At 41.3% G+C, this 13,674-nt stretch overlaps 1 protein-coding gene across 1 annotated transcript in view; it reads left to right on the forward strand.

Annotated features, from left to right (window-relative positions):
• The window catches only part of Pld5 (phospholipase D family member 5), a 295,636-nt gene that overhangs the window by 189,204 nt on the left and 92,758 nt on the right, over positions 1-13,674 (forward strand). The window contains exon 4 of the mRNA XM_035445305.1: positions 3,005-3,116. Within this exon, the coding sequence (XP_035301196.1) occupies positions 3,005-3,116 (112 nt within the window). The remainder of the gene's footprint in view (positions 1-3,004; positions 3,117-13,674) is intronic.

Consider the following 13,674-nt stretch of genomic DNA (forward strand, 5'->3'; position numbering starts at 1 on the left):
AAAATAGAAAGGGGAAAGGATGTCTCCCACTCACAAAGGGACATCACAAAGATCTGAAGACCTCTCACTAGTCCCCACCTCCTCATGTACCCATCTCCTCCTGTAGGAGATCTGGACAGTAACACATGAGACTCTGGAGGACACTCAACACTCAAGCCATGGTGATGCTCAAACATCATGCCTTTTGTGTTGAATCCACTTGCATCTATTGATGCTTCTCTTTATCAAAATATTGGTAGCCTTTTCTTCTTTGCATTTGAAAAAGGTAAATTGGAAGGACTTACTCACAATGGTCCTCCATTGTGATAAGTGGAGAGCAGTTTCCCATCAGTTCCTTCCTCTCAGCTCCAGACCTGGGGTTGCTGCCTTGGTGCCTGTCTTGCCTCTTGAAGAACAAATATCTCTGGGTCATTTGAGTGGAGTGAAAAACACCCATCAGGTCCTTCCCCTGCCCCCAGACTCTAACTCTGCTGCTGTGGGAATGGATTTTCTGGAAAACACTATTTAAAACATCAACCTTTCACCCAACCCATAACCAAGTTAATAATACGCTTTGAGGTTATTTATAACTGTGTACTCATTCTGCTTACGTACTCCGTAGGCGACCTGTTCAGAGTTAACTGACTTCAAGAAAAACATTATAGTCATTCCCACTACACTGTGGACTTCCAATGTAATTAACTCCTATAGGCTCAGAGGAATGCACAGCCTAGGTTGTGCCATGTTGTTTACTTTTCCTTGGTGACCCATTCATGCCCCTGACTCAGAACAATGTATGTACATGTGAGCGAGATGTGGTGACTGGGTCTAAAAGCACTGGCTGGAAATAATGATGCATTGAAAGCAACACGTGCTCCACACAAAATATGGTGGGAGTGACATGTGGGTATAGAGTGATAAGACCTGAGTGTGGCTTTGTGTGCTGTTCTGAATCAGAAGGGCAGAAAAACAACACAGTGCCTTATGAGAATCCTGCAAAAGGATGATTGAGACAAAAGCTCCTCGTTCCTTTTCGTTACCACATTTACTGTGCTGTTTGTTGTATAAAGAGGATGGCTTTTGTCCAGGGTTGCTTTCACTTCGGGTTTTCCTAGACTGGACTCTTAAAGAAAAAATACTGGCCCACTATCTATAAGGATATTGCCAAGACACGAAGCAGGTTTTTGTGTGAAAGGGGAAAATACAACCTGAATCTATGTTGATTCAGGGTGAGGGGTGGGGTGTCGATCTGCCCCTTGCAGACAACACTTGCTTAAGTGGAACAGAGAGAGCCATGAGCTCCACAATGTCGATGTGCCCTCCTACAGTGAATGAAGCCTCTAGTTGCCTAGGCCCTCACTTAAAATTCACACTCCAAGGGGAATGGAGAGGAGGCTCAGTGGTTAAGAGCACTTGCTTCTCTTCCAGAGTCATGTTCAGTTCCCAGCACCTATGTCCAACAGCTCACAACCACCTGTTACTCCAGCTCCAGGACATCTGGGATCTCCAATTGGCTTCCACCAGCCCGTGTGCATGTAGCGCAGTGGCTCACACTCACACATACCCAAATAAACACAGATGATAAATTGTAAGAAAAAAAAATAGCCCCACATATCAAGAGCAGCAAACCAGCTGCTGTGGGTCACCCTCCCCCACTTCCCTTTCTTTTTAGGCCTTGTTAAAAGGCATTTGCATCTGTCAATTATGCATCTCCCCATACTGTCTGTTGGGATGATGTTGCTCCCAGGCTCTGGGGTACTGAGAACTTTGAGAGTCTGAGGTGAGCTCCACATTGGACAACCTTCACCTCTACTAACAGGCTGCAAGGCAAAGGGTGTCTTCCAGTACCCAGGGGATATGGACCTTTGGCTGCTGGCCAGCTGCAGTCTAGAGGTGCCAGACACCCCTTTGTGCTGTCAGCTGTCACACCAGTTCCTTGGAGTGTTAGGCTTTTAATCTTTGATCTTTCTCCTCCATAAGGAGGTTTTTCAGGAATCACTGCTTGGGTCCTCATTTGCATCCTTCTTTGCATCCTCATTTGCATCCTCATTTGACTCTCCATTTGCATCCTCATTTGCTTCTTCAACTCCTCCCAATCACCAAATCCTTTATAAATAATCATTGCCAACCACAGATTTTTATCAAGATAGGGTAAGCTTAATGGTGCACTTGGGGCCCATTAAGACCTAAGCCTTATTATCTAGCTGGCCCCTTTGAAGGTATTTGTGTTTGAGGTCCATACAAACAAACATGAAAAGTCAATAACAACAGACCAGTTCCTTTTTAAGATAAGAAGTGTCTATCTAAACCCAGAGGGAAAAAAAATACTATGATATTGCAGCATCATCTCCGGAGATAAAATCATGCCTGAACCCACCATCACTACAGTCTACCTGAAATAAATCTTACAAAGATTATGTGCTTTAGAGACTGAAGTATTTTGCATGTGTTATAAAATGTAAATATTTCTATAATATAACACCTATATTATATGTAATATAAGACATTTGTTCTGTTCAGTGAAATAGGTTTTAGACAAGATGAAGTCAACCCACAGTAGTTTTGATGATCTCTGCTGACATTATAGAAACCTTTCAAAGTAAGTATAGTCTGTATTCACAAGGAAGGAACTGGAGATCAGTGAGATTAAAAAGCACAGTTTGTAAATTAGAAAAGCAGTTGGTCTTTCTGGGCCAAACTGTAGCTATTGAATATTTTTCACTGCCTCTTTATGTGCAGATAGCTACAGCTTTAAAAGCAAAAGGGAAGGAAATGTGTATCCTGTTATTAAAATTATTATTACAGATTGCTGGATTGCACAGCAATAAGACAGAATGCCATCTACGCTCCTGTTTCTATTCTGGTCATGAAACTCAGAGAATTTCACACATCTGTGAATATCTGTCATCGAAGCACTTGCCTTTTACAAACTGAATACATAAAGTTTAAAAGGTTTATTTATACCAACTCCAAATGGCAAACATTTAGGTTTCTCTCTTCCTTTGTCTCTGAATATTCTTCCCAGGGTCAACGTCTCTTTGAGAAATTGCTCCAACTGACGTCACAAAATATTGAAATCAAGCTGGTGAGCGACGTGACCGCTGATTCAAAGGTATTAGAAGCCTTGAAATTAAAGGGTAAGGCCAAGGTTGATGCTACTTTACTGCGGACATTCTGTGACAATACCTTGAATTTCACTTAAAATAATAAATCGTTTCTTTCTCTTTAGTACATCCCATTTAATATGTTTTTAGTTCTCCTATGACCACCGCCCCTGATTATAGCTCTTAAGTGAGGGAACTAATGAACTAATGCTACTGGGATTTTGAAAGTAGTGTTTTGTATATTGGTTTCTGAGAAATAATCTGCTGACCATTAAATGATATTTAGTCAAGAAGAATCAGACTTTACTGCACACATCAATAATTTGATCAGAAGAAAAGAGCCACTTCAAGGGAATCAAGTACCAGGTTTCCATTTCTCTCTTGCCAATCAAATAGAAATCCTCTTTGAGTTATGTAATTTTCAGTAAGACAATTGGGTCCAGTAATCTTGGCAGCACTATGATTCCTGACTGTAGGATAGATAATTCCACAGAAACATCACTCACACATCCATTCTGCAGTGTGCCCTAACTTCGGCCACATGGAGCTTCATTTTCTTTTCCTGCAATCCTCCCTAGCTGGACTCCCAATTCCAAATATTTTTTAAATATTTTGTAAAATCATCTTCTCAGCATTTCCTCTGCAAAACGGCTAATGTGTAGAAAAGATTGCCACCTGAAAACCAGAGAAAATGTTCAAGCTGCAGGAAGGGGGCAGGGCAATGTCCTCGGTGAGTCTCCTTGTTTGACCCAGCTGCACTGGGTCTCAGCTGTCTGTGATTTGAGCAGCATGCATACTCGAGACTCTTCTTACATCATAAAGTGATAATAGTTTCTAAAGTAGGACAGAGTGACACAAGTAAGTAAGCCCAAGTGGCGGAAAACATACTGAAGCTGGGCATGGTGACAAGTGCCTTTGATTCTAGCACTCAGAGGCTGAGGCAGGCAGATCTCTGTGAGTTCGAGGCCAGCCTGGTCTATAAAATGAGTTCCAGGACAGCAGTACTGTTACACAGAAAACCCTGTCTCAATAAAATAAAATAAAATAAAATGATTGCAATAGGGAAATAAAAGACCAAAAGTTGGATATACACGTCAACATTGTATAGTCTGCCTTGCATTGCTTAACAAAATACCTGAGATAACATGATAAGGGAAAAGTTTTACTTGGACAGATCATTTCATAGTCGAGCCCATTGTCACTTGTCCCTATTGCACTGGGCCTTTGGTGAATAGTTAAGAGTGGAAGCAAATGGCAGAGGAGGTTGTTCAGCTTCAGGGGCATGATTTCAGTGATGTAGGCTCCCTTCCTCTACACCTTCAGGCCACCTAAAGGCTCCACCCCACCCCAAACAGCACCACAAGCCGAACACCAAGCTGTCCTGACACAGGGCTTTGGAGAAACTTACCATAAAATCTATCACCATGTTATTATGACCAATGCTATCATTCTGTTTTGTTTTGTTGTGATCTTTGAGATAGAACCTCACTATACAGCCCTGCCTATCCTAGGCTTCACTATGTAGGCCAGGCTGACTTCAAATTTGCAGCAGTCTTTCTGCCTGTGCCCAGACTGCTGATGTTCCAGGCATGAGCTACTAGACCTATAGCTGTTGGTTTTCTTCTGCGTGTAGGAAAGTTTAAATATAAATGAGGTATTGCTGGATCTGAAAATTTTCAATTAGTTTTTTTTTTCAATTAGCTTTTTAAAACTAGACAATCCCCAGTTCAGATACAGTCAGCATGGCTCTGGAATGTATTATTACTTTTCTCATTTAAAAATAGATTCAAATTGAGTCCCTAGCATCCGAGTATTTTCTATCTGACACAGTCTTTAGGAAGGGATTCCCTTTGGTTAACTGGGGGATAGGACTGTATTTGCAGTTTTCAGGATACTTTCCTCAATAAATCTGCTTGCATGTCCTTGGGTGTATAAATGGGGGAAGAGGAGACCTAAGAGGTACCATGTCTTACTTGCAAAACCTTGTAAATCAAAAGTTAAAACAAGGAGGCATTAGGGGCAGAGTATATTGTCCTGGACATTGCTGAATGAGAATCAACAAAGCTGTTGACACGGACCTGGTTTCCCTTCTGCTGTGAACTAAGGTCTAAACTCAATGACAGCCATTGTGTCTCATAGAAAAAGAGCTGTCTGAATTTTCAAGTCTATGTCTTCTTCATAACAGAAGTTACTATCCCAATAGGAAAGCACATAGTTTGCTTTTACATTGGTGAAGCAATAGTATCTGTGTGTGTCTAGAGTGAGGAATACCTGGATTTTAGTAGGTGCTTCGTGTATATGCACAAGACATATAAATCTTAGAAATCCAAGTACTACTGATCTCTACCCCCACTCCTCAGTAGACACACATTAAATAATAACTACTACATCTTAGAAATAGCTTTTCTGAAGTCTTTTAAAATTTGTTTTTTAGTACCTTGTTTAAGAAAGAGCTTTAAACATTTTAGGAAGAAATTAGCCTTTCAGGAAAGTTTTTTAAAGTTTTGTCCAAAAATAGAGGTCCATACACAAAAAGTTATAAAGCTATCCACAAAGAATTGTACTTGCAGGAAATAAAGAAGAGAATCAAATATGCTATGAGAAACAAGAGGATGAGGCTTGTCAATAAGGGATAAAAAGATAGATAGATAGATAGATAGATAGATAGATAGATAGATAGATAGATAGATAGATGCATGACTGGATAGGTGGGTGGGTAGATGGGTTGATAGATGGATGATGGATGGATGGATTATGGGTGGATGGATGCATGATGGGTAGATGGGTAGGTGAATGGGTGGATGAATGACGCACAGACAGACTGTATCTTAGTTGGCTTATGCTGCTCTAATTAAATGCCAGAGAGTGATAAGTTTATAAAGAACAAAAATTATTCTCACAATGTGGGGGTCTGAAACTTCAGCCTCAAGGCACTCACAATGGTGTCTGACAAGGGCCTCTTCTCTACGTCTAAGATAGAGCCTTGTTCCAGTCTCTCCCTGCTGTGTTATCATATGAAACACAATACAGTGGTGGACATGTTTTTCACAGAAATTTCCCAAAGGACCCACTTCTTATTATCACCGCAAGAAGATAAATGTCTACATGTGGGTTTGGGAGGAGTTTTATATCATGGCCAATAGAAGAATGAATAAACAGATAGGTAGATAGATGATAGATAGACAGATAGATAGATAGATAGATAGATACATAGATACATAGATACATAGATACATAGATAGATACATAGATAGATACATAGATAGATACATAGATAGATGCAGGAGATAGGTCTTCAGATGTTGCTATGTGGTTTTCAAGTTAATGTTCCAGGATTTTCACTTTTCTTTCTTTTTGCTCATATTGTCTTCTTAAAAATAAAAACCTAAGGAAGAGGGCTTTCACTGTGTTGCCCATGTTAGCCCTGAATTCTTGAGCTGGAACAATCCTCCTGCTCTGGAATAGCTGCAATTCTAGGTGTGCACCACTCTACCTTTCTCAATTATATTACCCTTTGTTGTGAAAACAGTGCACATGTGCTCCAGTAGATTCTCCATCACCTTGACAGTGCTCAGGCTCTGCATCCTCTGCATCATGTCATCTGTACCCTTTGTGACTAAGACCTCATGAAGTGATTCACACAGATGCAATCTGTGGTTTGAATAGAAATGACATTTGGGACTTCCCTCATTAGCAGGTGCACTCTGTAGACAACCTTCCCTCTACTGCTGAACAACTGACAGCCATGGGGCCCTACTGAATGCTGCAACATCTTCAACAGCAGATGTTTTATTGATGTCTACTTGTGGGTCATAATTCATTGATTTAAGTCAGAATTTGATGTCATTTATCTTGTGTTTGCTTTCTGAAACAGTCTCACAGTGTAGCTCAGACTGGTTTAGAACACATTGTGTGGCTCAGGTTTGCTTAGGACTCACAGTAGTCATCCAGCTCCAGCCTCCTAAATACTAGAATTCCAGGCATGTGCCTGACTTTACATCAATCTTTAAATGTGTCCAGGTGGTGGCGGCTCACATCTCAGCACTGGGAAGGCAAAGACAGGTGGATTTCTGTGAGTTCAAGGCCAGCCTGGTCTACAGATTATAGAGAGAGCTGCAGGACAGCCAGGACAGTTACACAGAGAAACCCTGTCTCAAAAAACAAACCAAGTAAACAAACAAAAAAAATTAAAAGTGAAACAAGACAAGAGTCCTTTCACCAGTAACATCATGTTTAAAAGTTAGTATGTTTGGCTTTCTTTTTGCTGTGTATTTAAAAAAAAAAAAAAAAAAAAAAAAAAAAACAGTGACTTTCTGCATCTTGTTATCAAACTCCAAAGGCAATCCTCACCTTGCCTTATGTGAGTTCAAGGAACCTGTACTCATTCATCAATGATAACTCATTTTCATTTTCACAACCACTATATGGACTTAAGGAGACTTCAAGGGAAAACATTTTATGTCTGAGATTAGAGTTGTTCAAATTTAAAATTAATAAAAGTTGCCATGGTTTCCAACTTGAATATTTTGCAATGCCTTTTGAGCCACTTACTCCAAATGAGTAGAGTATAATTTAAGATACTGTGGTGACTGTGGCAGTGTGTGTGACTTAGGTCATACTGATTTACAATTATTCCTACATCTAACACTCAGGTAGGCAAGCTTGTCTGTTAACTTTATATCAACACTGAGAAGTATATTCTGGAACTTTCCCTAGAGGTCATGCCATGTTATTCCAACTTCCACTGTCTGGAAGGTTGCCAATGAAAAGACGCTCAAAAGCCCCAGTGTTCTCCTGTCACAGAGAAGCCCTATTCTGATGGCCTTCTACACAGTGTGGAATCCTTGAGCTGAAGCCTCTGCTATCTCTTCAATCTGTCCTGGCAGTGACCCAGATTAAGGTCAAGATGTCCTAATGTCACCCAGGCGTGATTCTCTGCCAGCCTTTGCTCTCATTCCACCCTCTCCAAAGGTGATGTCATTTGGGCACATGCCACAGAACATAAAGGCTGGTACATGTTTCATATCTGACCATTAGCATTCAAAGAACTCTGTTTTCTATTTCCCTTCATAGTACACTGAAATATTTAGTAGAGCAGGCACTGCTCCTCCTTCATGTATCTTACCTCAGAGAACTCATGCTGTCTGGCAATGACCAGCATAACATTTATACAAATGTACTTTTGTGCCGTATGCATAGATGGTACTGGAATGATGGACCTGCCGTTACTGTGGAGTGCAATCTCAGGTAAATTATTTTTTTCTGAGCCTCAGTGTCCTTGTCAATAAAATGGTGACAATAGTAACTTCCCTGAAGGATATGGGAGTTAGACAAATGACATTTTCTTGGGCCATTGGTGTAATTTGTGACACATTACTTTGGTATTTCATGCCTTGGCCTATACTGGGTTCATTTCTGCTCTTACAACTTACCTCCCTAGCCCTGTGATCTTCTAGTGAAAACAAAGTCCAGTTCTATGTTTTACAGGACATCTTTGAGAAGACCATGGGTCCCCTTTCTTTATGTTTGTGCAATGATTCTAGGTAGGCACCAGCTTGACTTCAAGGTGTTTGCTGAGTCCTGTGGGTGTTTCACAACCCAGACTGTGGCCAAAACAACCCTCCCAAATTTCTATTCCAATTTGGGCTTTTATATCCTGTCTCTGGCACAAGTACCAATGGCCTCCAAACCATTCTTCCCCCACTCTACCCTTGCTGTGTTTCAGTCTCCATATAAAAGGATGCTACTAAGACAGATAAAATTAAAAAAGGAAATTCCCTCTTTCCTTGATTATCTGAACATTTTTCATATGCTTGCTGTTATCTTTAGTATTATACCCAATCAAGAGCACCAATTTCATAAGTGGTATGTGAGTTGATTTTTAAGGGTTCTTTTTTTTCATTTTTTTAAAAATGTAAATGTTTTCATTTACTAAATATTGTGATAAAGTCACTAACATGCCAGACATGTTATTTTTATAAATACAGGGACTTAAGGCAGTGCTAAGTTACAAACTGAGTAACTTTACATTTGACTTAAATATAATTAAGTAAATAATGCATAGGTCTGAGATAGGATTGGGAATAAACAACACTGTGAAGCCAGGTGTAGTTCACATATAGTTCTAGCTTTTTAGGAGACTGGGACAGGAAGACTACTTGAGCCCTGAGGTTCAGGCCATTGGGTAGCAGAAGGAAACCTCAACTGGAGAATAAGTAAGTAGATAGATGATAGATAGATAGATAGATAGATAGATAGATAGATAGATAGATAGATAGATAGATAGACAGACAGACAGATAGAATATGAAACTCAAATGGTGGATGAAAGGAATGACTCTACATCCTTCCTCCATCCTTCCAGCTGAACCCTGGGCTCCTCTGCATTCCTCCCAAGACATCCCCCCTCTTAGCTGTCACCACACCACCATTACTACCTCTAGACTTTAACTTAATAAGGGCAAGAAGGATCCTTGGTGTTCAGCATACCTAGGCAATAAAGAAGTGTTTGATGAAACAACTCAAGCCTGCCTATGGAAGAGGGTCTTGCAGCTCTTCCATATCTCCCCGGTGTCTATAACACTAAGAATTTATCTATTTGTAAAAGGAGAATGTGCACTGCATTAAGTTGCCAAGTTTAAAATGAGAAGATTTGGAAGAACTGAAAGATTTTACCCAATGTAATAAAAATCTGGGGAATTTCAAAGGGATATCTTTCTCTGTCATAAGAGAAGTCCACTAAAAAGTGATGCCCTACAATGACAAGTTAAGCTGGTTCTCAGTGGCTGTACTAGTTGCCAGATGGTGGGACAAGCATTGGAATATGTAAATGCTGTACACGTTGGCAATAATGCTAAAGTTGACTGTCTCCCCTAAGTGCTTGTGCTAAGAGGCCCATCTTCAGAGTGATGCTAATGGCATGGTGGTGTAGCCCATCAAGAGGTGTGGCTTTGTGGGAGGTTTATGGGTGGCAGCGGCAAGTGCATTTAAAGGGGATCATGGGACTCTGGTCTCTTCCTCTGTCTGGCATATTTCCTGGCCAGAAGCCCCCTCCCCCACAAGTTTTTGCTCCACCACAGGTTTCTACCATGATGTGATTCTTCAGCACAGGTCCAAAATGGAGCCATGGGCTAGATCATCATCTAGGAACAACTGGAACTGAGCAAAATGACACTTTTCTTCTTACAAGTTATTTGCCTTAGTTGCTTGTGATAGTCACAGAAAGCTAACACAGGTGCTGATCCAGTGGAAATACGCATGGTGCCTTCCAAAGGGCATTAGAAGGGTTGCTGGAATTCAAAGTACTTTGGCTTGTCAGTATTTCTTTTAATAAGCCCCAGTGGAGATCAGAGCTGAGTGCCTCACTTTGGGTATGCCTTTCCACATGGTCACTTGTCCAGGTGGATGGGCAGGGAGCCTTGCAGTTTGCTGAGGTGTCCAACTTCTTCATCCATGTGGCTAATTAATGGAGACAGGCAGAGGCATGAAGTGATTCTTTCCTCAGCAGAAGGTTAAGAGCATGGATGCTTGATTGCCTCTCTTGCAGCTTTTTGCTGACATCATTTTTCTTTGAAAGAAGGTTTGAAGCTGTCTTATTTGGCCATAGTTAAAACTGCAAGAGAGGCTGGGAAATCTAAGGTGGAGGTGCAGGCAGCTGGTGAAAGCCTTCTTCCTGTGTCATCTCAGGGCAGAAGGCAGGAATGGCCAGGGAATGCCAAGTCTCCATCAAGCCTATAAGGGCCTTAGTCCCATTCACAAATGGCTCCTCATGACTTAATCACTTTGTAGTCCCCACTTATTTATACTGTCACCCTGGCCATTAAGCTCCAAGCATTTTGAGGGGACCACAATTAAACCACTCTAGAAGGGAAATGGAGAAGCATAATCTTGTAGAATGATTATAACAAGTTAAGCTTTGGTTCATCTTCAGCAAATGTCACATGCAAACTAAATATATGGCAAAATGTAAAATAACTGTGAAATGACTGCATTGTAGCATTACAACCAGACAGAACACACATGATTGTTCAATGTGTGCTTGCACCACAGTTATGACAATTTGACAGAAAGTTTCGAGGCCAGAGGTACGTGAGTTGTAGTGGTGGCATTTTGCTAGTAAGTGGTCATGACCTCAATAGAAACAGACTTAAAGTGGGATATTTCTTCTGCCAACCCATCGTTTTCCAGACCTGTTTCCCTCAGGTTGCCATAGCAGCTGCTGTGAGAAAGGTTCACAAGATAATTATACATGATGAGGAGCCAGTCATCCCATAGAGAATATGCTGAGGAAGAACAGTCAGCGATGCGGGGAAATGCTCAGATGGTGTTGCTAAGTGAAAAGCAGTCATCTGCAAGATGGAAGCCACCGTGTCATTTCATCTTTTCCAGGAGTCACTGTAGAGTGTCAGTATGGGTTATCTATCTGTGATAAGATTACAGCTGTTTTACTCTCTCTCTCTCTCTCTCTCTCTCTCTCTCTCTCTCTCTCTCTCTCTCTCTCTCTCTCTGTGTGTGTGTGTGTGTGTGTGTGTGTGTGTGTGTGTGTGTGTGTTAGTAATGGCGGTGATGAAGGTTGTGATGATGGTGGTGCTGATGGTGTTAGCAATAATGGTGATGGTGGTGATGGATGTTGTGGTGGTATGTCTGTTGGAAGTATGTCTTGTGAGACCAAATGCTCAGATTCTAGAAAAAAAGACTATGTTCCTTCCTGGCTTTGTTCTCTGGAACCTGTGAAATAGTTAGCCTCTTACAACTTGTGTCCTAGTTTCTACAGTAGGCTAACAGTAGCAGCTCTGCAGAGTGCTATTAAAGAGTTAATTCACAGAAAGTGTTTAATACAGCACCTGTTAGGAACTTTGAAACGTTCTCAATTTTTCTTAAATGAGGATCTTTAGCCAGGTGTGGTGGTGCATGCCTTTGATCTCAGCACTTGGGAGGTAGATGCAGAAGGATCTCTGTGGGCTTGAGGCCAGCCTGGTCTACACAGTGAGTTCCAGGACAGCCAGCACTGCATAGAGAGACCCTGACTCAAAAACAACAGTAACAACAACAATAATAATAATTTAAAAATAATCAAAATGAGCATATTTATAACAGGAAATTTTCTAGGAAGAGGGAAGGGGAAAGAAGAAGTGTCCATAAGGGAGAAGAATTGGAAGGGGAAGTTAGTCCATAAATGATGCCTTTCAATTTGCAAATGGTCCCTACAGAGCTGAGCCCTACAGCACCAGGTCAGCATGTCCTTGGGGCTTGGGGCTTGAAGGACAACGCCACACACCCCCTCCCTTACCCCCATTCTCCTGGGAGCTTCCCTCACATATACCTTAAAGGGTTTCTTGGTTAAAAATTCCAACATATAAATATTGGATAAGAATGACTTAAAACTTCAGTGACAACTAAATCTTTCTTGCTTTGTGAAAGACAGAATCTAACTCATGCTTCCTCAGGAGGCCAAATTTTCCACAGAAAGCCTGCACCTTGGGGCCGCACACAGTGTGCAGAACAAGAGGCCCCTGATTAGAGGCTGTTACATTCAATAAAGAGGCTGATGAACAAATCTGTTCCTAAACAAAGCTGATGAGGAGGCTCATGCCGCCTTGGAAGCTCAGCCTGAGCCACTGTGTCCCCTTGCATGGCTCTCCTGAGGCTGCCCAGGTGAGGCTGCTTAGGTTCCCCTGCAGGCTATGTCATCATATTACTCTGGAAGTCAGTGAGGTGCAGGGGTGCCTTTAACCCCAGCTACTAGACCAAGGCAGAAGGATCTTTTGAGTGCAGGTGATTGAAGACAGCCTGAGCAACACAGTGAGACAAAACAAACAAACAAACAAAAAAACCTACACTAAAGGCTGGGGTCTAGCTCAATTGTAGAGTGATTGTCTAGCATTGCAGGGTCATGTGACCTATTTCTAATACCACACAGCATCACTCCCAATGGGGCATGGGGTCAGGCTAACTGAATAAAAACAAAAAACAGCTCCTAATTTTTTATGGGGCCTAAAGAACAAGTGGGGTGAGTATTTTCCCTATTCTAAAACACTCCCCATTCTAGCACTGACTGACACATCTATCGGGTAAACACACACACACACACACACACACACACACACACACACACACACACACACACACGTCTATTAAGCAGGAAGTATAATCATTCCAGATTTGTTGTAAGGCTTTTTTTTAAGGGGCCTAGAAACCCTTTTGACCATTAACTACAATGCAAAACAGTTATGGGTTAGGGAACTTCTGTATCACACAATATGTAAATAGATAGGATATGATATTACAGTGTTTGCAATTAAGAAACAGAAGCCCCAAGGAGACTTCACCAGAGCAGTTAGGCTGTGCTAAGTCACTCATGAACACATATATACACATACACAAAAAAAAAACTCTAAAAGCAATCTATGACCCTATTGTGACATTTGGCAAAGCGTAGTTGTTAGCTTTCAGAAAGACTAGCTAGAAAGCAAAGGCTGCCACTATTCCTGGGTCCTGAGGAAAGCTTCAGAGTATGATGAAGTCAGAAAGAGCTTCTAAAACACTGGTTCTCAACCTTCCTAGTAGTGAGAACTTTAATACAGTACCTTGTG

Source organism: Cricetulus griseus, chromosome 5 (assembly GCF_003668045.3).
Source record: "Cricetulus griseus strain 17A/GY chromosome 5, alternate assembly CriGri-PICRH-1.0, whole genome shotgun sequence".
Classification (NCBI taxonomy): Eukaryota; Metazoa; Chordata; class Mammalia; order Rodentia; family Cricetidae; genus Cricetulus; species Cricetulus griseus.